Raw genomic sequence first — 25430 nt, forward strand, 5'->3', positions numbered from 1 at the left:
GGAGTCCCCGACCACCACCACCCTCCTCCTCCTCTTGGGAGTGGTGGTCGTGGAACCCCCATCCCTAGGACAGTGCATCATGTGTATGACCATGTGTAGTGGGGTGGACACCCGCTGCTGCCCTGAAGGGCTTGAAATCAGCCCTGGGAGAGGGCTGCTGCTAGGAAAGCAGCAAGCCTGGGCTGACTGGGGAAACGGCTGCAGCTGGGCCACACCCCAATTAGGCCCCAGCTGGCCAGTAGAAAAAGGCTGAGAGCCAGGGGCTCAATGGTCTCTCTCTGTGTTCAGGGAGAGAAGGGACTGGCTGCAGGGTGCTTAACCAAGTGCCTAGAGTGGAGCAGGGCTCGGGAAAGGCCAAGGGAGCTAGGGAGCCCCAGGCTGCAGGTTTAGGGTAAGGTAGGGTTACCATATTGAAACATTTAAAAAAAAGAGGACACTCCACGGGGCCCTGCCCCAACTCTGCCCCCATTCCAACTCCTTCCCCAAAGTCCCCGCCCCAACTCCACCCCTTCCCTGGCCCTGCCCCAACTCTGCCCCCATTCCAACTCCTTCCCCAAAGTCCCCACCCCAACTCCACCCCCTCCCCTGGCCCTGCCCCAACTCTGCCCCCATTCCAACTCCTTCCCCAAAGTCCCCGCCCCAACTCCACCCCCTCCCCTGAGCACCCGCCTTCCCCCTCCTCCTCCCTCCCAGCCATGTGAAACAGCTGCCTGAGCGCTACCGGCTTCACGGTTTGCTGGGCAGCCCCCAGACCTCCAGACCCTGCGCCCCCGGCCGGGCACTTCCCCAGCGCAGCCGGAGCCCGGGAGGGGAAGTGCCCGGCCGGGGGCGCAGAGTTTGGAGGTCTGGGGGCTGCCCGGCAAACTGTGAAGCCGGTAGTGCTCGGGCAGCTCCGCTCTTCAGCTGTACAGAGCTGAGGTGTCTGGGGGGAGCAGCAGCAGCCGCCGCCACCGGAGCCACTCTAAGGTAAGCAGGGGACAGGGATGCCGGCAAAGCATTTTCCTGGACGTGTTCGGCTTTTTGGCAATTCCCACCGGACGGGGATTTGAGGATCAAAAAGCCGGACACGTCCGGGAAAATCCGGACATATGGTAACCCTAGCCAAAGGGGCACTTGGGTTGCAGGAGGCAGCCATTGGGTAGGCAGAGGCAGCAGGTCCAAACCCTTTGCATGTGATGAGTGGCTTATACTGCAGTCTGCCCCAGTGAATGGGGGCTAGATAGGCTACTGCCCAGTCTCTAACACTGAGGTGAAGTAGGGATAGTGGGTGGGGGTTCCCCTGGGAGGGGGAGACCCAGAGCTGTGAGGGGTTACTGCCAGGGGGCAGCACCCCAGACAACAGGGCACTGGATCCAGGAGGGACACAGGGGCCAAGTGGCAGTGGGACACCACCCTGCAGAGGGCGCTCCAACGGCTGGAGAGCTAATTCCCAGAGACGACCAGCAGGAGGCGGCGCCGGGTGAGACTGAGCACACTTACACCGTGGCTGCACATACTGCAAGCTAATTTACTGTTGCATTTTGAACAAGCTGCAAGTGATGGAAATACCCTGCTGTGCCCTGTTGAGAGGAAATGATATATGTTGCTGTTTGGTGGTCAACAGGGGATTGCTCAAGTGAAACACACGGCTACCATGTCTGGCTCTCCGCTTTCCATAAAATAATACCCGCAATGTATTAACTTTACTCACTACCTATAAACAAGTCCCCTCCATAGGGAGTAAGCTTTATAGGGTGTGCCTCCTCATCCAGCAACTTCTACCTGGTAGAAAGGCTTTTGTCGTCCCAGGGCTGTGGATGAAGAAACTCTGACATACTCAGCTTGCAGCAGCATGTGAGCATTTCTCCATGGCTGAGGCTGAATTTGAAAAATGCAGAGTAAGAGAGAGAGAATTGTGCTGATGCTATTTTAGTCCATATTTAGACATTATCTTGGTAAACCTCCTATGTTGAGTTACATGGATTACAGGATAGCTCGAGGGATGCTGAATTTCCAGTATTGTGAGGCACATGTCCACTATTACTGATTGATTCCATCTTCTAGGAATGCCTTGTACTATTGAAAGGCAGTTACGCCTTTCATTTCAGCAATGTCCCTTATTACTGCTACAATATCTTACGCATGGTCCATTGTGTCAAATTTTGCTGAGAGGCTCTATATGACTGGCTGCTATTTACAACAAGCATATCATTCATGCTGCCACAAAATTAATCTCTCCCATACAAGGCAATGGTCCTAGGCCATCATCATGGGGTCATCGCTTGTGAAGGGTTTTACACGTTTCCAGCAGCAATGGCAGAAGCCCAGCAAGAGAACTGGCTTTAGGGATTCACAGCAAAGATAGGTGAATCTAGACAGGTGTTGCCTAGTTTATGCACAGGAAACAAATGTCAACAGGAGTATTGGGTTACCTTAAATTTATTCTATCATATGTAGATAAGCATGATGAGAGACACCTTGTCATGCATTGCTAAACATATCTTGCCGAGGAACCTATTGTCCTTATAACAGTGTACACTGTGAGAAATGTCTGTACTCCAACATTACCCCTTTAAAATGATTTATGAAAGCATTTTATGTTTCTGTTTCTAGTTGCCCACCAAATGGCAGTAAGGAAGGCCTTAATGCTCATTGTGGTGACAATGCTTTAGGCAAACAATATTAATTTTTTTGTTTGTTTGCTGTTAAATGTTTAGACATTAGGCATTTTGATAAGTTAGATAATGTCCCACAGGAAAACCACTATTTAAATTTTTTATTTATGACATCCATTCTGCAGTTTCTTTTTTATTAAGATCACCTGAATTTGAAGTAGTTGTGTTTTAACATATACCCCTCTGTTGCAATGTAGATTATCGCCAGATACCAAGGACAAGATTTTTAGAAGTGTCCAGTGATTTAGGCTTACACAACTTGAAATCTGCATTCTCAGAATGCTAAGTTCTCAATCTCTGAAAATCAGAACCCTTTAAGATGTCTCAGGTTGAACACCCAAAAATTGAGGCACCTAACCACTAGTCACTTTTGAACATCTTGTTTGAGCTATAAAATTCACATAAGATAGAACACGGGACTGAAAGTAAACAATATAGGCTGAGTCTTTAAAGACTCAATCATCTGTTCAGAATTTGCGGTGTTTAACAGTGTTAAGATGTTTTTAGTTCAGTAGAGTGCATAACTGCACTGTCCCAGGAGCAGACCAGACAGTGAATTGTAATATTCAAATTTTTTCCCTTGCTTCCATGTTGCTCAGAGGAGGTTGAGAGTTATTTCTCCCTTTTATGTGGAGCACCTTTGTTCCTCTGGCCAGTGAGGGGTGGGGGAGAAAGAGAGCAGGCCTCTTCCCACTCTCTGGCCCTGTCCATTCTCTCCCCACCCACAGTACAGAGCAGATGATTAGCCCCTACACTCATCTCCATGACTGAAGTCACAAGCTGAGCTGGGCCAGACAGGGAGGAACATTCTTCCCTGTTTGGCCAAGTGAGGGCTGAGACAGTCCAACTTCTAGAAATGACTGTTAGCTTATACCACAGGATTTGTCTATAATTGGGGTTTTGAAAACCAGCAACAGAAGCATCCTACCTGAACTATTTATAGTACTTCCTGCCTATGTAATGTCACTGAAATCATTTGAGAAATATTTATGGTTCTTGCTGTGGGACAAACTGATCGGCTTTGCTGTAGGTCTCCGTAAGTTCTACTTGTTGTGACATTAACTATTCCAAAGCACAAACTACACTGGATATTAGTTAGCTAAAGAGCGACATGCATGAGAAATTACCCAGGGGCCTGAAGAGATTATAACGAGCAAGAAACCTATGTGGATTTGCTGACTGAACAGTGTCTTCCCCAAGAGAAGTGTTCAATCTATAATGATTGTGACACAAACATCCTACAGGGTCTTTTTATTTTTAATAATAAAATTTTATTGACACTCTAAACTAGATGATATATTAATCCACATAAACAAGTATTTTTAGCTTGTCCACAGTAGAACATGTAAACACAATACGAGCATCAATGTATGCTCTTTACTGTTCCTATAATAATCCAGCTCTCGCCTTTATTTTAAAAAAGAACAATGTCCTGGTTTTGTTCTCAATTTGCAGTTCCATTCTGAACCATTTGTAGATACTCTTTGTGAATTTTTTCCTGTGCTTCATAAAGTTTCTTCAGTTTCTTCATTTGTCCTTTGCTGAGTTCTTTGCCTTCTGTATCATGGGTAGGAAATCCCTGGAATATTAAGAACACTAATATCTTAGAAATTTTCATCCAGATACTTTGTTTGCCTTTGGTCAATCTGATAAATTCGTGGCTAGATTTTATCACCTCTTTCTACCAGAATCATGCATTACTGCTAGAAGAGAGTAACAGCATTGAATGGTCTGGGTCTCCAACAAATCCCCTGAATCTGCCAGGTCTTAGAGTGGGAGGAGGGGGGAGACAGGGTGTGTGCATAATCTTTACCTCCCAACTGGAAGTTTCTGCAATTTAATCCTTAAGAAGATTTCTATCCCAAAAGTCACAGAAGTCTTCCCCAGTAGCAGGATGGTCAGGAAGACAAAGACATGTTATGGAACCCCCCTAAAAGTTATGGCTCTTACATTAGGGTTACCATTCGTCCGGATTTACCCGGACATGTCCTCCTTTTTGTGCTAAAAATAGCGTCCGGGGGGAATTTGTAAAGCACTCACAATGTCCGGGATTTCCCCCCTCCCCTGGAGCGGCTGGGAGGGCTGCAGGAAAGTCCCGGGCTGGACTCCGGAGCAGCTGGAGAGGAGCTCCGCCCTGCATTCTGAGCAAGTGTCTCAGCACAAAGTGCAGCCCTCCCCTTTTGCAACTGGGAGCGGTTACTGCCATGCAGCGTAGCAAAACGGGAGCGAGAGCACTTTGTGCTGATACAAGGGCAGCTCTCCCCTGCAACCCGGTCCGGGCCAGGGACCGGGTTTTGTTGTGCAGGGCCAGGGACCGGGTTTTGTTGTGCTGGGGAGCTTAGCCACGTGTCCGGCTCGCACAGAGCCCAACACCCTGTTCTGAGCAGCAGGGTAAGGGGGGGCAGGAGAAGGGACAGGGAGGTTCTGGAGGGGGCAGTCAAGAAACGGGGGGGGGGCTTTTTGGGGGGAGTGGAGAAAGTTTTGGGCAGTCAGGGTACAGGTAGGGGGTAGGGTCCTGGTGGGCAGTTGGGGGGGGGTCTTAGGAGGGGGCAGTTAGGGGACAAGGAACAGGGAGTCTTAGGTAGGGGGTGGGGTTCTGGAGGGAAGTTAGGAGCAGGGGTCCCAGGAGGGGGCAGTCAGGGGACAAGGAGCGGGGGGGTAGGGGGCTGGGAGTTCTGGGGGAGAGCTGTCAGGGGGCAGGAGTAGGGAGAGGGATCGGAGCAGTCAGGGGACAGGGAGCAGAGGGGTTTAGATGGGTTGGGAGTTCTGGGGGGGGCTGTCAGGGGGCAGGAGTGCGGAGAGGGATCGGAGCAGTCAGGGGACAGGGAGCAGAGGGGTTTAGATGGGTTGGGAGTTCTGGGGGGGAGCTGTCAGAGGGCAGGAGTGGGGAGAGGGATCGGAGCAGTCGGGACAGGGAGCAGAGGGGTTTAGATGGGTTGGGAGTTCTGGGGGGGGCTGTCAGGGGGTGGGGAGTGGTTGGATGGGGCGTGGGAGTCCCAGGGGTCTGTCTGGGGGTGGGGGTGTGGATAAAGGTTGGGGCAGTCAGGGGACAAGAGGCAGGGAGGCTTAGATAGTCCTGGGGGGCAGTTAGGGGCAGGGGTCCCAGGAGGGGGTAGTCAGGGGACAAGGAACGGGGGGAGGGTTGGGAGGTCAGGGGGGGCGGGAAGTGGGAGGGGCAGGGGCGGGGCTAGGGCGGGGCTTCTCCCGTCCTCTTTTTTGCTCGCTGAAATATGGTAACCCTATCTTACATACACCCTTACACAGGACATCAGTGTTATACAATTCGTGAACACTTAAGAGCATGAACCTGCTCCCATCAAATTAACTGATAATGCTCTATTGACTTCAGTGGGGAAATGATCAGGCACTTTAGTCAGTTATTAAGTTCTTTCTTTTCAATTAGCATAAAGAAAATTTCCCCGTATTTCTTACATTTTCATCGAACTTGGAATATTTGTCAAGCTCTGATTTAAACATTGCATGTGGTGGAATCTTCATCTTTGCCAGTTTTGCTGCCTACAATATAAAATATGCATTACAACTTTACAGTTAATTAGCATCCTAACGAATTACACTGTCACTTGTCCTTTTCTGAAAAGCTGTCCCTGGGTGTACATGAATTGATGCACAGAACATCTAAATTGCAAATCAAGGAGACCACATCACACTTGTCCATTATGTGGAGAGAAAGGAATCATCAGTGAGGGACAACTCTATATGAATCTTGAACATATCTGTCTGGGGGAATAAGTAATTAACTTAGTTCTTTGTTGCAACAACTACTCAGTTAGGATCCAATTAAGACCAAAAAAAAAAAAAAAAAAAAAAGTGCTGTTTCCCCCTACAACAGCTCAGAATAGCCAGCTTATGTGGTGCAGAAGCCACATGTACTTTTTGTTTAATTTGAGCTCTTGTTGTATTTTAAGTACAAACATAGAAAGTAAGCTATTTGGGAATGAGCTCATTGCAGATGTTTCCCTATGCCCAAGCAGAAATCCCATTGATTTGAATAGGGCTCCTTACAGGGCATAGCAGGATCAGGGCCCAAAATAACTAAACCATATTAAAGGAAAGTTAAACTTTGGTTTTAATGAAAATGGTGGCTTCTCAAAATCATTAAAAGCAATGAAGTCATGAACAATTTTAAAAAGAATGGATAAATATGCTTGGAGGTTCATGAAAAGGAAACATTCTATTTACAGGCAATTTTCCCTGTAGATCATACTTTGAAGGTTTACTTTCCTGTATTGCATTACTAGTGCGATTTGCATGGAAATAGGATCTTTGCTCTACAAGCAGGCATCTGGCTCCTGGTGCTTATTCCTCACCTGAAGTCTTAAGTCTTTGTGCTAAGCACAATTGGATGCTGTGGAGATGAATGTGTCTTCACAGAGAATTAGACTTCAGGTGAAGCATAAGTAGCAACAGATGGACTCTTAAGGAAAAAGATGCTGTTTTCATGCATATCTATACAATAATAAACAGAGGGAAGAAATTATAAACAACACAGGCAGAAGCCTCTCTAAGTGAAATGTTCCTTAATTGCCAGAGCTCTAAAACGGTTATGCATGCTGTATCCTACTCACAGCTATGCACTAAAAAATGTGCTACAAGGTATTTTAAGAAGCACCTACCACCTCTGTTCAGATTTTGTGGTAATTTTTTTTTAATGGTGCCATTAGAGACATGAACATCTAAGTGACCTAACTTGTAGGCACAAATAATTGTGAGCAAAAAACTGCCCACCCCATTAATTTTCACCCCCCAAAGATAAATAAATAAAAAATGGAGGGCCAGCTGAGGCTGGGCTGAAAATTCGGCCCACAGTATATTGTTGCCTGCATAAGACTATAGCCATTAACGCACATCTTCAAAAACAATGCCCATTTTAATGTAAATTAAAAAGATATTTGAATATTTACCTCCTGTTCTTGTTTTTTCCTAAATGCTTCTTCCTTCTTTCTTTTTTTCTCCTCTTCAATCTATAAAAAGTCAAATTGAAAAACAGCATTACTTAATCAAAATTAAACCATTGCATTAGGTTATTTTTTACTAATGTCAGCTAAGTAGCTCTATGTTTTCGATGTTTGATTATAGGCAAAGCTGGTAATGACACCTATAATTATGGTTGCTCAGTGCGTCTATTATAAGACCCTGTTTTCAGTTGCTTATACCTTTGTCAAAACAACTCTTCACACTGAAATTTTCCCTGCCTGGTGTCTGCCTCAGCCGGAATATTTTTGGGAAGTTTCAAGAGAAGTGTTTCAGCCATTACTCAGAAAGAGATTAGGGATCAATACATTATTAGGTCCATATTAAATAATCCTTACAATTGTAATTGAGAAGCTCTAGTGCGCCATGCTTTGAAAAAAGTGTTTGAAATTTGGGAGGTGGGTCATCTTTGTATCAGGGATGAGCCTTTTGCTGTTCCCACGGGAAAAAAGTCCAAATTTGGCCAAGTTATGAATCTCTGAAAAGTCTCAGGGCACGTCTTCACTACCCGTCCGATCGGCGGGTAGCAATCGATCTATTGGGGATCGACTTATCGCGTCTAGTGAAGACGCGATAAATCGATCCCCGATGGCTCTGCCGTCGACTCTGGAAATCCACTGCGGCAAGAGGCGGAAGCAGAGTCGACAGCGGCGCGGCAGGGGTCGACTCGCCGCCGTCCTCACAGCCAGGTAAGTCGACCTAAAATACGCAACTTCAGCTACGCTATTCACATAGCTGAAGTTGCGTATCTTAGGTCGACCCCCACCCTTCCCTTCCGCGCAGTGTAGACCTAGCTTCAGTTTAACCAAGCTCAGACTTGTTAGAGTCTGACAGCTAAATTCTCCAAAGATTCTTTCAGTACTGAGCATACTTCAGCAGGGGAGATGTATAGTCTAGCCAGGGAGCCCAGCCCACAGAAAAGAATGAGGGCACAAGGACCAGAACTGCAATTCCCATGCGGCACTATGACATTTCCTAATCAATATATTCAAATTTTTGGCTGAAAACTTTCCATTTCTGATTTTTTGCCAGAGTCAAAAATTTTCCATGGAAAAAACACAACAAAATTTTCCAAACCAGCTTTAGTCACTATGACTCCAAATGATGGAATTGCCTTTTTTCCCCACTTTATTTTAAAACATAGACGTTATACACAAAAAAAATACATCAAAAGACTATTAAGGTTGCAAAGTCAAACACTCAAAAGTTAGGAAATACTAGAATTAAGGTTCCTATGCAGCATTAATTCAGTCATCTTGTGGGTGTGCATTACGATTCAGTCTTTAATTACATGATCACATGCTATTTTTTCCACAGGAATCCTGCCTCATTCAGTGCTACGTTATTGAAGACTTAGCAATTTCATTCTGTTTTTATCAGCAGATGTCAAATCAGTACTGCTAACTATATGAAAATATTTACCTTTGCTTTGTATTGACAAATATCAGAATAATTTACTCATAGGAATTATTCTACCAGGGAGAGACAAGCAAAAATAGGTCATACTCAGCACATCATAATTGTATAAAGGCTTTTGAAACCTGAAAAGGTATTTAAATCCCCCATAGCATACTTTCAAGCAATTATCTCAAATTCCTTTTCTCAAGTGCCACTTGAGTTTTGCTATCAGTTTGGGTGCGCTATTTTCCATTTTGTTTGTATTAAAATTGTAATTTCTCACAAATCAGCAAGGAAATATGTAATGTCAATAATTAACATGTGTTTTACTTTACATTTGCAAAATAATACAATACACAAACTAGTTTAACATGAAAGAATTTAAAACCTTTTTCTTTTCTTCTCTTTCTTTTAGTAAGGTCTCCCTGTCCACCAATTTGACCACAGTTGGGAGTCCTGGAGAAATAACAAAGAAAAATAAACACATAGCAGTTCCAACACTTACATGTCTGGTACCACAAACATTTCTTGAAAAACATCCTGCAGTAGTCTTTTCAAATTGTATTACTAAGTTAAATGCAAATGCCACCAAATGACCATTTAGAAATGACTGAGGAGCTAACCACCATACAAGGAGATGCAAATATACATTTTATCTGAATGCTTTTAAAAGTTTAAAAACTAAATCTGTTAAAGCTCTAAGCATTCAGTAAATTTGACAAGGATTTCTGATGATTCTTGATCATATTGACATTTTTCAATATCTTAAGAAAAGAATTCTCCATATTTTAGCAACAGCTACAGTTTACAATACAGACAGACTGTTACCTTCATGATCTTCAAATCGAACTCCAAGCTCAGGAAGAATGTCATCTCGAAGAGCATCACTCAACTGCAGTACTTCAGTTACTACAATGCACAGAAAAAGTAAAAGTTCTGACAATTTAAAAATGAAAATTTACTTCTCTTCCACACTCCTATGTAGTTATATAATGAAAGTAAAAAATTACTAGTTAGACCAGTTTCTCTCCTTTTTTTTTTTTAAGTGATAGGTGTAAGTAAGGTTACACTGAGCCAGAGGAAGAAAGAACTTTTAATCTCTTGACCCTGTGTGCCAGAGAAGCATGTTTCTTCTAGATAGACCTGGAATTTGTCGCCTCTTCCCAAGATGCTGCTGCTACTACTCCAAAAAACCAACAAGATACCTCAAGCTCTGTGATGTAACTGCTTAGCGGCCCAGGAGTCTCACAGTTGCTGTTAAACAGACCTCTAATCACGTGGCATTACAATGCGCTATTTCCAGCCCTGAATATAATTCCTCATCTCAGCATTTTAAGAAAAAAGATATTTTGTGAATTTAGCCTTTTGTACTTTGTGAATTTGTCTCTTAAAATTACTTTAGCATGCTACTAACCAGGGCCGGTGCAACCACTAGGCGAACTAGGCAGTGGCAGTGGCTTAGGGTGACAAGTGGTTGGGGGCACCCAGGGCCGTCCTCAGGCATAGGCAGCTGGGTAGGGCACCTGAAAATTTGGGGCACCATGGGGTCTTGGTGTCCACCCTCCTGGTTTTCCTTTCCCTGTTCTGACCCTTCCTGCAGGCTCTGAGCCTTCCTGGGAAGGGGATCTAGTAGTTAAGAGAAGAAGTCTCCAGCCTGCCAGACCTATTAGCACAACACTGAAACAGGCATTTGCCAACCCCCAGGTATCTACTGTCAGTTTCTGAATGTACTGACAAAAAAAGTTGTGCACGACTAATATTTACTCAGAACATGTCAGTCTACAGGACCTTAGTGTAAAATTTGCTTTAAAATATTTCTTTGGTGAAGATTATAAAAATCACATCTCTAAAAAAATCCTTGCATAGATTTTTAGATGCACAATCATCTTTAGCCTTCAATGCCTGCATCTTCAGACATATGGTTTTTTAAATAAATTCTTCAAAAGACCACCCTTATCTAAAATACACATTTTAATTACTATAGTTAAAAAAAAAAAAAAAAACACACACACACACACACACACACACACACACACACACACACACCAAAAACTGTCTTCCTGTCCTTTCTGTCCATCCATTTCTCCCTTCACCCCCCACACCCCCACTTGAAGGAAGCAACAGCCCTTTGCTTCCAGATAGCTGGACAGAGAGTTTCTCTTTATTTCTGACTATCTGATGAACTAGTTTTAAGCAAAATCAGTACCTTAGTAAGATATAAAATCCTTTGGTAACATATTTTTTGAAGTTGGTGAAGTTTCATAAACATGTGGATTGTTATGGAGATCACACAGAGTAAATTAGTGTTCCCTTTTTCTAAAAGCAATGAACATTGTAATGAACACACTAAACCTCTGTGACAGATTAATTTAAAATAATGTCTGTTTCAGTGAGTTAAATATGTAGTCATCTGGAATGATTACTTTATGAAGGCTTAAGAGTACATTTAAAATATAAAATCAGCTTAGAAATACTGATTAAGAAAATGTAAAACAGAGAAGAGCTGCATCACGTATTCCATAATATTTAATGTTGTATTCAGCAAGACAGCTGACTCACCCTTGCTACAAAGTTTTTGCAAATAAATGTCTGAAACTTCAGGGCATATAAAAAAACCTGTGACTGACATTTTTTTTATTCCCAATTTTAGTGCTTTTATAATTAGGTACCTTCTGCATGTCCATTCTGCCTGAGGGAGAGGTTACAGGGGTCTCTGCGGGGAACTGTGACTCTCTGCCACCGTGAGGCGGGCTGGGCGTCTTGTTATTCTTTCTGCCTTGTCCCTCCGCCCCGGCCGGGCTGCAAACTCAGGCTGCCATCGGGCATAGGGGCACCAGTTTAATAATACTGCATAGGGACCCATAAATCCTAAGGATGGCCTTGAGGGCGCCAAAAAGCAGTGCCCTGGCTCGGCAGGGAGAAGCCGCCTTCCGGAGCCACCAGAGAGCCAGAGCATTGGCGGTGAGCCCCAGCCATGGAGGAGCTGGCGCGGCGCAGGGGGACAGGAGCCCTGCAAAGGCAGCGGCACCGCTAGCGGGGAGCAGCTGCGCCCCCCGCCCCTCCTGCCCAGGCTGCGGTCTGGCGCCCGCTCCGGGGGCTCCTGCAGGCTGCAGCAGATTCATGTGGGCAGAGGCCCCCATGCGCCCCCCAGGTCCCTCCTCGCCACGCTCGGGCTCTACGACTCCTGGGCATGTGAGCCGCCGCCGGGGCGCAAGGCCCTGAGCCTGCTCCGGGAGGGGCAGCGGCAGCTCACACTCCTGGGAGTGGCAGAGCCCGAGCACAGTGAGGGGGGAGCCAGGGGGATGCACGGGGGCCTCTGCCCACATGCATCTGCTGCAGGAGCCCCCAGAAGACAGCTCCTCCCTGCCAAGCTGCTGCAGTGGCCCAAGCCTGGCAAAGCCACTGAGTGGACTCGGGGTGGGGGAGGGCTCACAGGGGGCTGTGCACCCTCCAGGGGAGTTCAGGGGGCAGGGAGGGGGGAACCTGGGCACGGCTGGCCCCTGTGGTCTATAAAGGCTTGTTGGGATTTGCCCCTCAATGAACCGATGTTACTGGGGAGTGGGAGTGGGGGGCGCAAGGTGGAAATTTCGCCTAGGGCGCAAAATATCCTTGCACCGGCTCTTCTACTAACGACTTCTTCAACATTCTATACAAGGATGAAAAATAGCAACTTTTGGTGTCCAACTAGTTCCTGTAAGAAGGAACATAGGAATTGCCATACTACAGATTTGAGGTCCATCTAGTTCAATATACTGTATCAGACAGTGGCCAAAACCATACGTTTCAGAGAAACGTGTAAGAACCTCACAGTAGGCAGATGTGGGAAAATCTGCCCCCTCACATTAGGTCTCAGCCAGGTCTCTAATAGTTAGACTGACTTAAGCTCTGAAGTATGAAGTTTAATATCCTTTCCAAAATGTTGTTGATTTAATGACTTTAGATCTTCTTGATATCCATATAATTGCCGAGACTCTTTTTTTAAATCTTGCTAAGCTGTTGGCCTCAATGACTTCTTGAGGCAATGAGTTCTACAGTCTATTTATTCATTGTGTAAAAAAAATAATCATTTTATTAGTTTTGAATTTGCCACTTTTAATTGCATTGACTGTCTCCTTACTTGAGTTCAGAACTCAGGAGACTTCCTCCGTACTTTTCAGTATTGCATATACTTTGATCATGTCCTCTCATTTCCTCTCTCAGAAATCATCAAAACTGTTTCTTCCTTTACTTGATTAACTATTTAAACAATTTTTGTAAAAGTGGAGCTATAATTTGAATGTTTTATACACAAAAAGCTATAATCACTATTTTTTTTGCCAGCTACATCTAGTTATCTTCCAGAATGTCAGTAAGTATAATTTAAAAAAATCACTGCAAGTTACGTAAAACAACTGGATGTCATGACTGTAAGTCTGTTTCACAGAGGGCTAACTGAACTACACGTGGGTGAAACTGAGGATATATTTTGCCTAAATGTTTGATACCATTATTATCTGTAGTGCCGCAAAGCCCCAGTCAAGGATCGGGGCCCGATTTTACTAGGTGTAGCATACATGCAATAAAACGACAGCCCCAACCCCAAAGAGTTTACATTATACATTAATGACATGACGTAACAGATGGATGAATCAAATATAACAGGTGGGGAAGGAAGGATGGGTTAATGGTAATACACGTTTTAAAGACTTGAAGCAGATCACCTATGTAGCCATTATCAGTTGATCATGTCAGTCAGGGGAAATAATTTAACATGCTTTAGTTTTAATTAAAAAGATTTTTAATAAAGAAATCTTAATTGCTCGAGCTTGAAATAAAATTTTTGTTCAAATATATTTTAAATCTCCAGCCCCACCTAATCAAACGTATATTAAGGCTCCCCTAATGTCTACTTCCAAGTGCTTAGTCAAATCCTCTAAAACCTGCTGAAGAATCTAGCAATGGAGGGGGAAGAGAAATTTCAAAGACAGGCAGCTTAATGTTTAATATTGATTCACTAATTCAGATAAGTATTTAGCAAATCTTTATAGACATCTAGTTTCTAACACAACATTTTGGAGGTTAGATTAAAAGCATGTTTTTTTCTGGCAGGATTGCCCGGAGTTTTAGTTTTGGCTCGCAAAACAGGAAAGCGCCATCACTACTGAAAGAAACCGGAGCTGACCAGAACAAATGCGACTACACAGAACTTTTTTAGCTTTTTATATATTAAAAATCTCTAGATATTAAGTGCCTTTTGTCATTATCACGGTTTCCTGTCTACTCTCTCTTTCAGGCTGATTGCTAAATGAATGAAAACATGGCCTTATTTCATGGTAGCATTTCTTAGTAGCTCTATTTCCTATACTGAATTGTGGTTTCAGAATTTCTCACAGCAATGTTCCCTAAAGCAGCATTTCCTAACCTGGATGGAATTTCCTAACCTAGTCTATGATGGCACGGGGCAGAGTGGAGTGGACAAGAAAGGGTTCAAGGCAGCTGGAAAAGCTGCACCCTGCCTGGAGCCACTTGACTGCTCTTCGTGAGTTTACTGCTGTGATTAATGCTCTAGGAAAATACTTGAAACCTCCCTGCTCTTGTGATACGTGGTCCCCTAATAAAAATAGCCACAGGAGTAGGTTGTGTACAGTACTATAGATATAGGAAGCGGTCTGTCACACTAAGCGCTGTGTTTGTCTCTGCTCTCATAACATAGCTCTGCTGCAAAAGCAGGTGTCCCAGCAACACAAAGCTATCAAAAAATGTCTCCTGCCCCAATTTGTTTGTAGCCTGCTGATGAGTGGCAGAATGAGTTGGCAGGGGAAAATACACTAAAAGCTTCCCCAAGGAAAACAGTAAAAGTGAATAAAGTTGTAAGTAGGAAAGAAAAGGACATCACAAGAAAGGAGGGGATGAGTGGAACAGAGAGAGATGAGGAAAAGAGAGACAGAAATTAGAAGGGATACAGCAAGGAAGCTGAAGCTAGACAAATTCAGAGTAGAAATAAGGTGCACATTTTTTAACAGTGAGGGTAATTAACCATTAGAACAATGTATCTAGAGATTTGACAGATTCTCCATCATTTGAAGTCTTTAACTCAAGACTGGCTATCTTTTTTAAAGATAAACAATGGTATGGGCTTGAGGCAGAAACTACTTGGTGGAATCCTATCCAGTGTTATGCAGAAGGTCAGACTAAATGATCAGAATGGTCCTTTCTGGCTTAAATCCTGTGAATTCTGCCAAGGCATGGCATGAGGGTATGTAGGGAATTGCCAATCCATCCAAAATCAGGAACCACTGCCCTACTGAATCACATCTATCCCACCTACACACAACAGGACAGTGGAGAAGCTATTTTCCTGTATCCTTCCAATATCACACATTTTCAAAGCTGTGCTAAATAAAAGCATTGGCCATTTCTATGGAAAATCTTTCCCAAAGTGCTTTTCTGTTCATTATCCATTTCACTCTAGCCTTCTCCAAGTCAGTCACTTGCAAAAGCACTGATTGATTTTAGGAGAATGTGATTTAGCTGAATTGGAAATTGACTAGGACAGCATGGCTAACATCTCTTTTCTTGCAGAAGTGCCATTGGATGTTAATGGCCACAAGTGATCAGGGTCTCAGATTTATCACTCAAGCAAAAATAAGTACATATGTCTTTGAACAGTAAAGAGAGGAAAAAACTACACGTATTTACTCAGAGATAAAAGAAAGTGATGAAAAGAGGAAATACATTGGTTACTTGAGAAGCAACAGAAGTGATTCACACAACACCAAGAGCAAGTACAGAAATTAGAACTTCTGGATGTATTTATGTTGCTGGCAATCCAAATTTAGGATCCTTGTTTGATTCATAGTAAGCATTTTTTCCTAGAGGAGGCTGATGGTGACAAGATTACTTGGGTCAACTTATATCATGAGTTTTTAATAAGTAGGTTCTTCCCCCCCAGTAAATTGTTCTTGCACCCATGTTTCAGTAGGTTCAATATACTGAACACTTCCAAGTAGTTCTTAGTGGACATATTGTATAAGAAACACTAACATTTGATGATAATTCTCAATACCTTGCACATACCAGGGAAAGTCTTCAGCATCCATTATGAGGCTTAGAGAAGGGAATCAAAGTATCCAATTGGGATAATGTAAGCTATTATTTTAGAGGGTCTATTTTCTTCAATTATTCACTGACACATATAGGTGCAGATGCACACCTCCTCACTGTCTAAACTACTAAAATCAGAGTCCTTGGCTTTGCTTGGTGTTATGAACCTGTGTCTCATCTGTTCTTTGCTTGAAGAGCTGGAATCAACCCTGGCCTTTGTATGCATATGAAAATGTTCCATTTTAAAAAGAACTGTTTGCTTTAGTCTGCAGTCTATCTCCAGTGAATTGTTTGTTTTTCTTTATCCTGGGTAGGTGGGCACAGCTGAACAAATTCATCTTCGGTATAAGTCTAACAAAGTCAACGAGTGAGACCAGAGATTAGTTTAGCCCATTATCTGTTAATATTGAAAGGTGTTGATGATATCTCGTGCATGGAATTAATATGATAAATCTACTGACTGTATAATAAAAGCAGTGTCTGCTTGAGTTATAAATATTTACCAGTCTGAACCTATGAATAATTAAATATAAGAAGCAGAAGAAATCCTTCAGTGTAGAGGAGAATGAGGAATTTATACATGAGAAATGCATAATTTATAAGAGGAGGTTATCAACTGGTGCCTCTAGAAGTGTCAGCACAGTGGCTCCATGCACTACCTTACGGCTGAACCGTGCCAATTCTCTATTTTAGCACCACGCCAGCAAGAGGCTTTAACTGACAGTGGGGAACTTGTTTATGGATCTCAGTTGCACCAACTGTAAGTTGTCACTGTCACCAAAGATTGCTGTTGTCCACAGAAGGGAATGGATAGGAAAACCAGATTTGGCGCTGTCTCAGTAACACTGCCCAGGTGCACATTGTTGATTAGGATGCTCCTAGCCCATTCTTGACATTTGCTGTGAACTTCAAGGTAATGGGTTTCAGAAGCCAGGCAGAGCTGGGGGCAGGAACTAGTAAAATAAGTTTTTTTGGGGGGGAGATGTGGAGGGGGAAGAGGGTTAATTCATAAGTCACCCTGAAAGATTAAATGAGCAATATACATTATAGCCAATAGTGAAGATAGAGGATGCACAGTAAAAAGGATGGAGGCGTAGTTCTACTTTTAGTCTATCTGATATATTAGGAAAATGGAGTAGGTTGTCCCAACTCTGTTCTGGCTGTAGAATAGGGAGACCCCCATACACTGTGACAGATTCCCTAATACCAAGATTTCAGTAATGGAAGACTTTACAGTAAGGTAATAGACTTAGCGGGAATCCAAGAAATAAGAATGAAGTTAAAATAGAGGACAAGCAAAAAGAGTCAAGCATTCTCTATCATTAAGAACCCCATGACAGATCAGCAAATCTACTATAATGTGTATGCTTTAAGAGGGAGAGATAGAGGAACTCTGCAGTTGCCCAAGTACAGAAACAGAACCTAAAGGCACATGATGTGAAGTTACTTGACACAATGGGATGAGTTAAAAACCCACCACGTTTCCTGGAAGTTATGAAAAGCATTTTATTTAGAGTCATTTCTGCTCACTGTACACTAGCAAACACCATCAGTATTTTTCTTTCCTCATTTATCATCATCAATAGAAACAGTCACAGGTTAATCAAGACTCCACTAAAAATGAATAATGCAGGTTTCAGATTCAGATGTCTGCCAGTCTTGTGAAATGGATAAAGCCTTCTTTTCACATGATGTTTTAATGTCCTACAATTAGGCCATTCTGGTTGAAGACAGAGTTTATTCAATAATGTTTGAATACACACTTTGTTATAGCTCCCTCTGGTCCTCTGACAAGATTCACAGATTACAGGTGCTTGGATTGTGGAATGCTTTGTGGCTTGCCTTACTGGCAAAAAAGTTACATTTATTTTTATAGTTCGTTTTATAAAAGACTCATACCTATTAACGTAAGCCTCTGGGTGCATTTACAAAATTAGAACACAATTATTCATATTTAACATTATCCTGCCAGCAATTGGCTATAAAAAAAGAAGACATTCCCTTAATATACAACAACCTCAATTAAAAAAAAAAAAAAGTATAAACTCAGAGGCAATATTCCCAACCACTAATCAAAACCATTTTAAAAGACCTATTTCAGGCAGAAGCCCTGTAAGATTAACAAATCTGAGTTCTGTTGGATCAACAAGGTAAATGAGTTCCAGAACTGGGTTTCTTCTCCTGAAAATATACTACCAGCAGCCCCTTGAGCAGAGGTGGGCAAACTACAGCCCACGGGACCGTCCTGCCTGGCCTCTGAGCTCCTGGCCGGGGAGGCTAGTCCCCGGCCCCTTCCCCGCTGTTCTCCCTCCCCTGCAGCTTCAGTTCGCCCCGGCGCCGGTGCAATGCTCTGGGCTGCGGGGCTACTAGCTCTTGCCAGGCAGCGCAGCTGCAGAGCTGGCATGACCCGGTGCTCTGTGCTGCGTGGTGGCGTTGCTGGCTCCAGCCGGGCAGCATGGCTGCCTGTCCTGGTGCTCTGTGAGGCGTGGCTGGAGTGCTGCCAGCCGCCAGTGCTCCAGGCAGCGCGGTAAGGGGGCAGGGAGTGGAGGGTTGGATAGCGGGCAGGGGAGTTCGGGGTGGTGGTCAGGGAGCGGGGGTGTGGATAGGGGTCGGGGTGGTCAGAGGATGGGGAACAGGGGGGTTGAATGGGGGTAGGGTCCAGGGGGGCAGTCAGGAAGGAGGGGGGGTTGGATGGGGTGGCAGGGGGCAGTCAGGGGACAGAGAGAAGGGGTGCTTGGATGGGGCAGGGGTCTCGGGGGGGGGGGCTGACAGGGGGCAAGTGGGGGGGGCCACGCCTGGTTGTTTGGGGAGGCGCAGCCTCCCCTAACCGGCCCTCCATACAATTTCCCGATATGGCTCCCAGGCCAAAAAGTTTGCCTGCCCCTGCCCTAGCTATTCAAACCTCACAACTATTAGAGTGTGAATCATCTGACCTCAACTGCTGAGGTTTTTTTGCATAAAGAAAAAATAAATTTTATGTATGTTTTAAATAGTAAAAGGCACTCAAACTCATCTTGTGAACTGAAGAATTGAAACTTAAAAAAAATATATCAAAATTAAAATATATAAAATTTGAAACCAGTAAGACTATGTTTAAGATCAACTAGACCAACATAAGTTTGTTGATTGTACCTGAATGATCACATCATTGGAAGCATTTTTGTGTTTGTAAGATATTTATTCTGTTTGTTCTGGCTAATACGTTTCAGTATGGGAACAGAATTAGAATTCCTTGCTAACTATTATCAATCTACTCAATCCAAGCCATTTTACTAAAAAAAAAACCAATCAATATTTCCTATTTTGCCTTCAAGACTCTCTCTCTCTGTCATGAAACTAATTTCAAGAAAATCAGTATCAAATATATGTTGAAGATGCACAAAACCCATGGGGAATAGTAGGCAGAACAAGAAATCCATTAGGAGCTCATCAACAAGCGAAAGCATAGAGAGATTAATAGAACAGCATTTGTAACACAATACAGCTCTGCTGCCAATACGCAAAGCAGCATCAAAGCTTCTAAGGAGAAGAAAAAAGTCCACAGCAACCTTCAGCAAACTCCCCTATGAATACTCCAAAGAGATCACAAAATACTATCTGGGGATTTGTGATCAGACTATGCTATCAAACCACGAAGAAACAACTGAGCCTGTTTGTATTCAAACTGGTTGAGGGTTCCAATAAAAGGAATAATTACAATTTACACTTTTTAGAGTGTGTAAGCCCTTCAGGTCAGGGACTACATCTTCTTTTATGTTTGCAATCAACTGGCACACTGTGGGCACTACAGGAAACAGAACATTCACACTCCTCATGTTCCCTCTCCCAATTATACAAAATTCTGAATACTTTAACAACAGGTTAACATGAAAATTAATCATAAATTAAAAGGACACCTGGCAAAGATTTGAAGATTCAAACTAACTCTGGTTTACTTTTGTATACACAGATAAATGTGTATATGTATAGAATAAAAATATGCCATTTTTATTCGCAAAAGCAGAGACGCTATTTATGTAAATCAGATAATCAAAAAACGACATTTAATTTTTTCTCTCCCCCCTCCTCCCCCTTGAAATCAGTTACAATAATGTTAGAAAAGTTAACCCTTACCTTTCTTTTCTCTGGCAATTTGTCGCACTCCTTCTCTGAAATCAGACAACACTTGTAGGTATGGCATCACTGTAGACTCAAGCTGTAGAACAAAATATTTCTAGGATTAGTTAATAATTTAAATTCAAACCATTTTCCTTAACTGTTTCATATGTATGCACTTACGGGGCCAAACTCTGCCCTGTTCTTCTCTGGAGCTAAAAGGGATATGTCATAACTATAAAGGGAAGGGTAACAGCCCTCCTGTGTACAATACTATAAAATCCCTCCTGGCCAGAGACACCAAAATCCTTTTACCTGTAAAGGTTTAAGAAGCTCAGGTAACCTGGCTGAAACCTGATCCAAAGGACCAATAAGGGGACAAGATACTTTCAAATCTTGGTGGGGGGGAAGGCTTTTGTTTGTGCTCTTTGTTTTGGGGGTTGTTCGCTCTTGGGACTAAGAGGGACCGGACATCAATCCATACTCTCCAAATCTTCTGAACAAGTCTCTCATATTTCAAACTTGTAAGTAACAGCCAGGTAAGGCGTGTTAGGTTTATCTTTGTTTTCTCAACTTGTAAATGTACCTTTTGCTAGAGGGTTTACCTGTTTGCTGTAACTTTGAACCTAAGGCTAGAAGGGGTTCCTCTGGGCTCTTTGAATTTGATTACCCTGTAAAGGTATTTTCCATCCTGATTTTACAGAGATGATTTTTACCTTTCTTTCTTTAATTAAAAGCCTTCTTTTTAAGAACCTGATTGATATTTCCTTGTTTTAAGATCCAAGGGGATTAGATCTGGACTCACCAGGAATTGGTGAGGGGAAAGGGAAGGGGGGAATGATTAATTTGTTTTAAGATCCAAGCGGCTTGGATCGGTGTTCACCAGGGAATTGGTAGAGGAGTCTCTCAAGGCTACCCAGGGAGGGAAAGGTTTTGGGGGGGGGAAGACAGAGTTTCCCAAATAACTCATAAATCATTTGGGTGGTGGCAGCAAAAGCAGATCTAAGCTGGTAGTTAAGCTTAGAGGTTTTCATGCAGGTCCCCACATCTGTACCCTAAAACTCAGAGTGGAGAAGGAAGCTTGACAGAATATAATATAAAGTAGAAGCTAACCCTTCAGGGCAGATCCTCAACTGGTGAAAACTGACATAGCTACCACCATTGACTTCAACAGAGCTATGACTATTTAAATCAGCTGAGGAACTGCACTTCATGTTTAACATTTTGTATCATTCTTGTACGAGACACAATGTTCACTATGCACTTGGGCTGAAGTTTTTCTCAGACCTTAGGTTACACATACAGTATTTATTTCCTTTGAGTGTCTCCAAGAGAGAGAGATTACTTGCATCACTAGGCTCTGCTATGGCAAGAAAGTAATATTAAATAAACTCAGATAATACCACTTGCAAAAAAACCCACAGGAAGACTCCTGTTTGCAAGGCTAGTGAAGACTAGTGCTCTGTCTGGGGAACACAAGCTGTTGCTGTTCACACAACAGCACTGCACCAGGGCAGCTCTCTAGAAATCCCAAGTGCAGAATCCAAAAGTTTAAGAGAATTATCCTGAATGTTTCATTTCTTAAAGGGTAGGAAAAGAGACAAAAATGTGAACACATTTATTTTCCATGATATGTCTTCCATTCAAATGTTTCTCCCATCTGTTAAACCTTTTGTAGTCCTGTATATACAGGAAGAGGTTTGCTATTTAACTTTGGATGTTTGGTGCACCCTATATTCATCCCCTACGCTTAAGTCTGATCAACTGAGCGTAGCTTTGCTGTATGCCAAATAAATGAACCTAACTGAGGAGACTGGAGGTGAACGGAGTTCTTGGAAATGAGTGGAAAAGGCCTTGGGGGAGTCCCAACATCTTTGCGTTAGGGCTCCTACCCAGTTAAAAGGTGGAAATGCCTACGTGAAATGAGTTGATGGGCTCAGTCCAAATCCTCATGAACAAGAATCCACACTATAAAAACCACTATCACAGCTGCTGTCAGTCTCAGCAAAAAGACCAAGAATGGTGTAAGCCATGGAGAATGAAAAACACTCTTGTTCCCACTATCTTTTCCTCACTGAAGCTAGCTTAAGGCACATGAGCAGGGCGGTATGGGGAACCATGCACTGCCACTACTTTTGCGGTATTCTCTTCTGTGGATATTGATGGATGAGTTTGGTTTCCAGAGTAGTGAACCTGTCAAAAAATCACTAAATTCACTTGAAAACCTAAGTCTTCTGGAATCTGGGTTTTTCAAATTGCAAAGTGACAAGGATGGATTTTGAATGAATTAACCAACTGGAATGGGTTAGCACTGGATATATACTAGTCATAATTTTTAAAGTTTTCAAACAAAGACTATGACTTTGTTGAGAGAGTGCCTGTTTCAGTTTTTACTCATCCCCTCCTGTTCAGTCATGAACAAGAAGAATGTGGGCCTGAACAAAAGCCCACTGAAATCAATTGAAAGACTCAGTGACTTCAACAGGCTATGGGTCAGGTCCCAAATGAAGTAATTGGACATAACTTTGCTAAGAAGAAGAAGAACAACAAAAACCTTGAAGGAAAGCTGCCAAAAGATTCAAGGAAAGTAACAAATTTAAGGCAAGTAACAAATTTAAGGTGGACACCGTCAAAATCAAATCATTAGTAATATAATGGATGCTGGAAATGAAAGTCTATTTCTTTAAAAAACAGACTATAGGCTTGTTCATGTGTGCTTGGCTGATGACATTCATTTTTCATATTTAAAATTGCCAGCGTGTTTGATTTACAAAAGAAGAGATATAAAGAATTACATGGATTTTACAAACAGATGTTAAAACCCCTTCCAAGATCAACCCATTTTAATGCCTACTAACCTTGGCAGGATTTAACAGTGAAAGGCTTTGTTTGTTGTTCTGCACTAATGCCAGTCCTTCTACAAGGCACATTTGCTTTTAGCACTGTGAGGACTGTTTAAAAAATAAGTTTTTAATCTCACCTATGAAAGATTACTAACAAGGTCCTGGCTTTTCTGCTGGAATTTGAGATAATGGTGTTTGCTAATTCTGAACTAAATTAGAAATCCAATATTCATGATTTCTAATATGGAACAGTACCATTTTCTTCACACAGCCTTCTCTCCCATACAGTCTTGGAAAAGAGAAAAAGGTACAGAACTCCTAGTAAATATTTATTTAGACCACTGCTATAGCACTCAGTACTACAGCAATGGGGACCATATAAATACCTAGCTAGACAGAGACACAGTCTGGGTGTTCATCATCCATCTGCTTCAAATCCAAACACAGGAAGTTTTTTTTCCCTAGGTGAGTCATAATGGGTGGTGTAGTTTTGTTTTGTTATTCTATAAAAAGTTAGAATATTCTGTGAATGTTTTCATTGCTATTCTTTGGGAGAAACAGAAAATACCTTTCTAAATGTACTTCACTTAAATCTGAATGGTCTCATGTGACCATGTTTCGAAATACTGGCATCAGATGTCGAACTAAAGGAAAAACACTTGAAAGATCTAGTGCCATTTTTCAGGTTAGATTTTGCTCCAGTGCAAAGACCACAATCACTGGCCTCCCCTCACTCTGGAGTGTTACTCCCCTATTGCCCCTCAAAGATTGCTCCTACATGACAGAACTTAATCAGCATCCCCCAAAAGGTGTGTCCTAATTGCTCTCAGCAGAAATACCTCACTGCAGTAGTACTGCTAGATGAACAGAATAAGGCTGCCTATAGAAGCCAGATAAATGTTGCTCCTTTAACTATCCATTAACTAACCATTATGGGTTACAAAGAGATCAGAAAGTGAGACTGAAATCAAAAATCAAAATCCAACTGCCTCCCTGCTAGTTTTTGGTGCACTTCAATGAGCCCTAATCAGTATAATTTTGTGTTTTTATTTATAAAAATATTTATACATGTAGTACTTGTAATGAGACACGTACTTTAGCAAGTACTATATGTAGTCAGAATAAGGGCTGGTCCACACTAACCCCCCAGTTCGAACTAAGATACGCAACTTCAGCTACGTGAATAATGTAGCTGAAGTCGAAGTATCTTAGTTCGAACTACAAGGTACTTATCGCAGGTCCACACGTGGCAGGCAGGCTCCCCCGTTGACTCCGTACTCCTCTCGCGGAGCAGGAGTACCGGTGTTGACGGCGAGCACTTCCAGGATCGATTTATCGCGTCTAGACAAGACGTGATAAATCGATCCCAGAAGATCGATTGCTTACCGTGGAACCTGGAGATAAGTATAGACGTACCCTAAGTTAGTAGAATGTACTCTGTTCTCCACTTACATTTAGGTTTTGGCCATTTCCTCCAACAGGGAATCCAAGAGCTTCATCACTTTCTATGGCACCAAAGATCTAGTCAAGGAAAAGGAAATTAAAGACACATTCATTCAATAGAAGTAGGCTAACTGAAATCAGACATACTGGTGTTTGAAGAGGCCACAAGGCTCATCTAGTCCATATTCTGGCAACCTACTAGGAGATTGCTCTTTATGCTTAAAGCATCTTAAATAGTTGACAGTCAAATGTTGCCTTAGTGATGTTGATTGCCAACTTCACTGTCAAATATCCAATTTTCCATGTACTGGTTTTTCTGCCATTCACCAAGTGCAAATGAATGTAAAACAAAATGATAAAGAACTGTAGTTCCCCTCCCCTCCCCCCAATGTTACGATTTTGTTTTTAAGCAACTGGCTCTTTAGAATCCTGCAAGATCTCCAGAATGACTGTACTGATCCATACATGTTTGGAAAATATTGCTGTAGCAGCTGCATAGTGTGATGGCAACTATTATTTTTTAATTTAATGTAAAATCTCACTATCACTTACCTTTAACATCTGAGTGAGATAAGAACTAATACTTTCTAGCAGCAGTCTATTTGGCATTTGCCTGGCAGTTTTCTTAGCAGCAATATAGGAATTGCTCTGGCTGACTAAAGATCGCATTTCTTCCAAGACAGTGCGAGTGTCAATGTTGTCACACAGTGCTTCATGAATGGTTGCCTTCTTGTCATAAAAACTAAATCAGAGGAAAGCAGACAAGTTTACAATTTATATCGTCATTATAACATTTATGTCAAAATTTCTGTGCTCCATCAGTACACTGGAGTGCTTCTGTAAGAGGGGCAAAGGGGGGGGGGGGGGGAGGGAAGGATTTCCCTTTCTTTGGTCATAGTTGATACCTGAAGAAGGAAAAACA

General features: G+C 42.8%; 1 protein-coding gene across 3 annotated transcripts in view; it reads right to left on the minus strand.

Moving 5' to 3' along the window:
- Positions 1-3890: 3890 nt before the first annotated feature.
- The window catches only part of CARS1 (cysteinyl-tRNA synthetase 1), a 59348-nt gene continuing 37808 nt past the window's right edge, over positions 3891-25430 (minus strand). For all 3 annotated transcript variants that reach the window (XM_054028210.1, XM_054028207.1, XM_054028209.1), the window contains 8 exons: positions 25061-25250; positions 24518-24586; positions 20241-20322; positions 9873-9953; positions 9433-9500; positions 7577-7636; positions 6087-6170; positions 3891-4233 (listed from right to left, as the gene is read on the minus strand). In XM_054028210.1, the coding sequence (XP_053884185.1) occupies positions 4099-4233; positions 6087-6170; positions 7577-7636; positions 9433-9500; positions 9873-9953; positions 20241-20322; positions 24518-24586; positions 25061-25250 (769 nt within the window). In that variant the 3' untranslated portion in view covers positions 3891-4098. The remainder of the gene's footprint in view (positions 4234-6086; positions 6171-7576; positions 7637-9432; positions 9501-9872; positions 9954-20240; positions 20323-24517; positions 24587-25060; positions 25251-25430) is intronic.

The sequence above is a fragment of the Malaclemys terrapin genome, chromosome 4 (genome assembly GCF_027887155.1).
Source record: "Malaclemys terrapin pileata isolate rMalTer1 chromosome 4, rMalTer1.hap1, whole genome shotgun sequence".
Taxonomy (NCBI): Eukaryota; Metazoa; Chordata; order Testudines; family Emydidae; genus Malaclemys; species Malaclemys terrapin.